The sequence below is a fragment of the Sinocyclocheilus anshuiensis genome, unplaced genomic scaffold (assembly GCF_001515605.1).
Source record: "Sinocyclocheilus anshuiensis isolate Anshui unplaced genomic scaffold, SAMN03320099.WGS_v1.1 scaffold1247, whole genome shotgun sequence".
In the NCBI taxonomy this organism is placed as follows: Eukaryota; Metazoa; Chordata; class Actinopteri; order Cypriniformes; family Cyprinidae; genus Sinocyclocheilus; species Sinocyclocheilus anshuiensis.
Genome location: NW_015537981.1, coordinates 171,376 through 178,152, shown reverse-complemented (window position 1 = coordinate 178,152; position 6,777 = coordinate 171,376). Strand labels below are relative to the sequence as shown.

The 6,777-nt window shown below is 36.4% G+C and overlaps 1 protein-coding gene across 7 annotated transcripts in view; it reads right to left on the bottom strand.

Annotated features, from left to right (window-relative positions):
* The window catches only part of LOC107673634 (pre-B-cell leukemia transcription factor-interacting protein 1-like), a 13,024-nt gene extending 7,143 nt beyond the window's left edge, over positions 1-5,881 (bottom strand). For 4 of the 7 annotated variants that reach the window (XM_016467305.1, XM_016467323.1, XM_016467338.1 and 1 more), the window contains exons 1-5: positions 5,788-5,881; positions 4,047-4,135; positions 3,087-3,299; positions 2,632-2,929; positions 1,003-1,227 (exon numbers count right to left, since the gene is read on the bottom strand). In XM_016467305.1, the coding sequence (XP_016322791.1) occupies positions 1,003-1,227; positions 2,632-2,929; positions 3,087-3,299; positions 4,047-4,109 (799 nt within the window). In that variant the 5' untranslated portion in view covers positions 4,110-4,135; positions 5,788-5,881. The remainder of the gene's footprint in view (positions 1-1,002; positions 1,228-2,631; positions 2,930-3,086; positions 3,300-4,046; positions 4,136-5,787) is intronic. The other 3 variants (XM_016467313.1, XM_016467347.1, XM_016467331.1) reach the window with 2 other exon arrangements.
* Positions 5,882-6,777: the final 896 nt, after the last annotated feature.

The window sequence follows — 6,777 nt, the reverse complement described above, 5'->3', positions numbered from 1 at the left end:
ATAGGATGCCCATTTTCCAGAAGTTTATATGATTCTTTAGGGTCTTAATGGAAAGTATGTAACATAGTTTGGTTAAAATTTCTCAATGGTAGTGTAAAAAACAAATTTTTTACCTTGTCAAAAACAGCTCTTTTTTGCAGTTTTGTAGCATTTTCCTTTAAATGTTAATATGCTCCTTTAAATGTTAAAAGCTCTGCGGCCCCCGCCCCTCTCTTCCGAGCCGCTCTCTGAGAGACTGTTTACTTTAGCCGCCGCATTCATCATGAAACTTGCTAACTAGCACATTATTTGCAAAGATTCATTAAAAAACCTTATACTCACTTATTCTGGAGGTGAAGCTGGATCACGAATGATTTGCGTGAACATAGACTCATTTAGGTAGATCGGGGGTGCATTCCCTTAAAAAAAAAAAACTTAATCCACTGCATCTTCAGAGGGAGTAAATGATGACTGCTATGTTCATTATTACATCCAACAACAAAGCACCTCAATCACTTAGGAGACATTCTTGTCTACATCTGCTCCGGTGGTGAAACAATGGCGGACTGATGACAGCTCACTCAGGGCGGGTCTAAGGTAAAACGCTAGTGTCAATCAACTATCGTGGGAGGGGCCTTGGTCTGTGTGACGTCACACAGACAGGCATCTGAAAACGGCTTGATTTGAGAAAGGGGAAATGATTTAACGAGATTAAAAACAAAAACACTGGGTGGATCTTTATCATCAGGGTAGTTGTGTACACACACTGCCAACACACATTTCAGTTTAAACTTGTAAAAGTGCATGTCGCATCCGTTGACCCCTTTAAAAAAGACCCACTTTTTGGTGCTGAATATGGTAATTAAATAAGCATTTAGGAAGAATTATTAAAGTGATACGTTTATTATTTCAATGTTTGAATAAATGCTAAGAACTGGATTTCTAATGAATCTAGAGAATACAGCAATCTGTATTTCATTTGATTTAATTCAAGAGTGTGAAAACAAGGGCTCTGATGCTCACCAGAGAAGAAAATGGTCCCTAGTCCAAGAAGAATGACAGCTGCAAGGATGCACTTGTTCAAAGAAAAGACTGTTTCCTCTTCTCTTTGAGGTGGTTGAAAATCTTCCTCTTGCCCCTCTTCATCATCTTCTGCCTCAGTCTTGTCCAAAGAGCCCAGGTGGGAGATTTTTCTCTTTCGTAAACCATACCCCTTCTTCCTGTTTGTTTCCAACACTTCTTTAGACTCTACACAGAAAAGGGGCACATGATTATTGGGGGATATTCAGTAGATTTTGCATCTTTTTCCAGCTGGTTAGTGCAGCAGCCAAATTGCTATTTTTTTTAAATGGCTTTTATGGATGCTTCATATAATAGCTAACATTATTTGCAAGAGTAGGAAATGAACATCCTTTTTTGGCCCTGGAACATATTATTAAGCATTCACTGTTCTCTGATTGTAGGGTTAGGGTTGTCTGGCGAATCAAGGCTACGCTCGTGTACTGAGACTGAGGCTCTATTCCTGGAACTCCCCACGGTCACGTCATCAGTCTGGTCTGCAACTTCAGTGATCTAGCATTAAACTCTTCTCAAGACACATTATTAGCAAGACGACTGAAATCATGCCACACTGAAGCATTTCCAAGCTATCATACATTTACAAAACCATTCAAAAGCTTGGGGTCAGAAATATTTTATAAAATAAATTTACACATTTATTCAGCAAGGAAGCATTCATTTAAACAAATGTGACATTTACAATGTTACAAAAGATTCACATTTCAAATAAATGCTGTTCATCAAACAATTCTGAAAAAAGGCAGTTTTCACAAAAATACTAAGCACCACAACTGTTTTCAACATCGATAATAATAAGAAATGTTTCTTGATCTCAAAATCGGCATATTTCTGAATGATCAGGTGACACTGAAAACTGGGTTAATGGCTGCTAAAAATTCAGTTTTGGTATCACAGGAAAAAAATAACACTTTAAATTATATTAAAATCGAAAACAGTTTAATATATTAACATATAAATATTTTAAATATTTTACATTATTACTTTTTTACGGTATTTTTGACCAAATAAATGCAGCCTTGGTGAGCGTAAGAGACTAGTTGTGACTTGCAAAAACCATTTAAAAAATCCTATCAAGCCTTTCTTCAAATTACATAAAAGAGCATACATTTCCTAAAGACAAACACTGACACACAATTTTACATTGTTTAAAAAGATTTGGGAAATAAAAACAAAATCTGTAGTGTTTTCAGGATGCAGGTACAAGCAAATGTTCACCTTAAGAAAGAGCGAAAAACAGAGAGAATGATGCATCTGAAATGTAATCAGAGCGGGCACGCTGTATTTATACATAAATAAAAAACAATAAACAGAAAATCAAGCTGTCAAGCTGCCACCAGTCATCATGCAAGTCCATCATTATTCCATAACAGACCTGCCAACTGCAGTTAAGCTCCGTTTTGACCACCACCAACACTTTAAAGATATATACAGTACTTAAAAAACACAGATACATACAGACAACAAATATTAAAAACAAACTCGTTCAAAATCAAATGAACAGAAAAATAGATATAAATGCAGAAAGGTAAAAAAAATATGTGACACTATCACATTTGTTGCACAGTCTCTCACCTTCAGTTATGGTTTTCCTCAGTGAATCCTCATCCGATTGAAACCAGTCTCTTTCCGGACAAACTGAAGCAGGAAGTGGACTTGATCCAGAGGTAGGACTTATGTGAGTGTAAGAGTCAGAGAATGAATCGATATCAGTGCTGGGAGTAACTGGGCTCTCTGATAGACCTCGTTTCTCATGGTCAGGGGTCCAGGAGCTGATGTCCTCAACAGTGGCACTGACAGAGCTGGGCTCTTCACTGACATCTGCTGCATTCAGCTGGGCCCAACCCTCACTCGTCTCTGGAGACGTTACCTGCTTAACATTTTGGTAGATTTAGTTACTATTTTACATTAAAAAAAGGATAACAAAATGACAATTTAATTTTTTTGGCCGACCTAAACGTCATATAGTAAAATAGGTTATGGCCATCAAGATTTTAGATCATCTGAAGCGTCTATTTGAGGAAGGACACCTGAGATAGCTCTGGAGGCTCTGACTCATGGGTGAGAGCTGGGTCAGACTGCAACTGTGTGAATGTCTCTGTCTCCGGCTGGTGAGCAGATGCTTCAGGGGAGTGCTTCTCCAGGTCACTGTGGGCCTCCGGTGAGGGCTCAGGTGCTTTTGAGATCTGCCCCTCGATCTTAAGACCTTCAGCTACATGACCCACATTCTCAACTCCAGACTCCTGCACATGAAAATTGCCTCTGTCAAACAAACCTAAGCTCATACATAATTTGAGCATTGTTTTGATGCAATATCCTACAAAGTGAGTATTAAACTAGCTTAAAAATCTACTTTAAAAATGTGCCCATATGTGTGTGTATATATTTGTATATTTTTTGTATTTTTATTTATTGATGGATTTTCAAAACTTTCATACATTTTTTTTTTTTTAAAGATTACATTTCATAAAAATGTCACCATCAAGTAATTTTCCACATTTGATTGTATGCTTCTGAATCAATCAAAAAGGTTTTAAAAATATATTCTGCAAGGTAAATGTATTATTATTATTATATTACTAGAACTACTACAAATATCATTAATCAGTAGATTCATAAATAGTACATTTTCAGAAGTTTTACCACACTAACCTTGCCTTGTTTTTTTTTCATTATGATATCAGGACATCAAGTAATACCATTTTACCAGTGTATATATATCTATTATTATTACAAATATCATGAGTTCTTGATTATACTACATAAATACTATGCCTCCATAAATTATTCATAAATACCACACCCATATAAACAGAAAATGTGTATTCAAGTCACCGCATGTATGAATTTGCATATTAGGTTTGAATAAATTGACAGATAGAATGTTAGAATGTAATGTCATTGATGCTTGTATCAAGATATGTATGCAATAACATGCACATTTTCAGACCACAGAGACTTTTACCCAGGCCTCCGACACTGAAACACACCTTTACCTCTGGAGTAAGAAGAGTCCAGCTGTTGCTATTGGCACTGTTGCTGTTTTCAGACATTGCCCCCTAGTGGCTCCGTCCAGCAACTGAAAAACACGAGCATATTAGAAAGTCATCAGCTCAATTTCAGTAACAAATTAATAGACAAATACAACAAAAATTTAAGAGCCATCTCTATTGTGGGTTGAGTTTCATTGCATGTTAAAATGTAGAGAAGTAAAGTATATGTAAAGGACCTTGAACACGTACAGGACTAATGTATTGGCATACATCACATATGCTGTACACATCATATCATAATCGAAAAGAACAACGTTGATGTAATAGAGAGGGTGGTGAGTGAGTTCAATGAGGACGGTATCTCCACTACAGCCCTCTACTAGTGAAAAAACACAGGAGTAAAGGAGAGAGTGAAAAGCTGAAAGAGTTTTCACTTCATTAGTATTATCCTTGTGTTGTCCCATTGGTTACACCAACAGCTCCCTGGCTGGCAAATATTTTGGCAAAGAACTGTGTAACTAAGGATGTCAAGTGAAACAGCCCTAAAGGCATTAATGCAGGAGAGAATGGTGGAGTTATCCACATACTGACAGCACTGAAAACAAAGCAATGGACCTACTGCTCACTACCAGAAAACTGAGAAAGACAATATTTTATTATATGTATCTGTACTTTTACTCAAGTACTTGATTTGTGTACTTCGTCCACCACTGTTTGAAAGACGTGAGCTACTTTTCCAAGTGGGTCAAAGACTAATAGCCATTTCAATGAATTACTGCACCGTATTCAAACATTCTTCCATTTGTGCTAAATCTTTCGAATATTAAGTAGATCCGAATATTAAATAGATCTGGCATAAACTGAGCAAGAATGGGATCCTGTTAAGCCGAAATGGTGAATCTTCCATGCGAATTTCAAAAATTAAAGCGGCCTAATCACCGACGTACCACTCTGTGACACACTTCACTCTTTAATAAGGATCTTTTTCCTTTCGCAGTAATTTGGGTCTGCTAATAATGTGGCTCTCATGAGAGTTTTTTTTTTCAATGTAGCCATGAGCCATGAGAGTTGAGGATATAGAAGAATGTCTGAAATAGATAACAGCTATAAATAACACAGAAAGAAGCACAAAGTGCACCAAAATGTTATTATCCGAAACAATTCTATTACCTTTACCTATTCTATTTACCTTTTTGAAAGCTTTATGAGGTTGGAAGGTGTTCCATATTAACTTAATACAATTATAAAGTAATTTTTAGCAATAATTATTGTATTATACACGATAATAGAAATTATTGCTTATTTTACATTAGTAACAATAACTGTATGTTATTTTGGGGGAAACTATGATTGATTACCATGGTAAAAAGCTTCATTAGGTCCTCTGTCTCTCTTATCTTATCCCATCATCTCCTCCGACATAAAATGCCCATACAAGGACACATCTCACGTCATGCGAATATCAGCATAATTATTATTTCCATGCGTCATATATCGCATGTTCTCTGTGTGTTTGTATGTTACACGGATGTTAGACGTATATGTACATTTTAAGCAGACACACAGTCAAAAGGGGAGTGTTCAATAAAATCCACAGGCAAATGTCGAAGTCGCACTTTATATACACACACATGCACATGCCGGAAATATAGAAGAAACAAGCCCACAAGCTTCGTGTATGCGATGTGAGTTTGGTTAAATACGAAAAATGTCTAAAAGTATTAAAAGAGAAGCATACCTGGTAACTCTGAAGGACCTTCCGCCTTTAATACCGCTTTAATTTCCACCACTCTCTCGTGTCTTGTGCAAAGTTGCAAACTCAAGTGTGCAGTTTTCTTGACAGGCCTTCGATCTCGAAAGTTTTTCACCAATCACCGCTTGCCGTTGAGCTATGTCCCGCCCACATGCTGCGTTCTCCACCAATGACAGCATACTTTATCCTCCGTCCTTCAAAGCACACTTTTTTTGTGACTGACAAACGCAGGTGACATGAAAATGAGGAGCATGTGCTCAAACAAATGGGAAAAGGATCTCTACAAACCTCCATCCATATGTATTAGACTTGATGTATAAGTCTGGTTACGTAAAAGATGGAGAGGGTGTTCTTTAAGCAAGACTTTAATATACAGTAGTATCATTTGTGTGCTTTGTTATTTTAAAATTTCATAGGTTCAAAATCAATTTCAAGAGCAGTTTGAAACAAAATAATAACGTCCTAATAACAAGAAATTACTGTATGTTTGTGATGCTCTTCAATTGCTTAGTTACTAATGTATCCTTATTTCGATTGTTGTTCCTTATTGAACTTTTGTATTTGTAAAATTCATAAAAAAAACTCGCTATAATTTTATAGTTATTGTTGTATATAGTCATTTTATAGTTATAAAATGAGACTAGACGTTTGAAAGTGTGGCCTGAGCCATATTTAGTGACCCTAGTTTTATGCTTATAACTTTTTGACATGGATCAGTAAGCAAACACTTCGAAAACCCAATCTGCATAACATAAAACCACAAAATTAGCAACTGTATAAAATGCCATATCAACCACCCAAAACACACTAGCACTGCAGTGAATAGTTTTGCATGAGCAAGCATAACCTGCTTTTTTCCCTCCACAAAACTCTATAGATGAGTGACTATAGACTGGCGTTTAGTGTAATGCCTCAGTTTACAATATTTATTTGCATAGAGCATCTGATATGCTATTTGTTTTCAGCATGCATTAT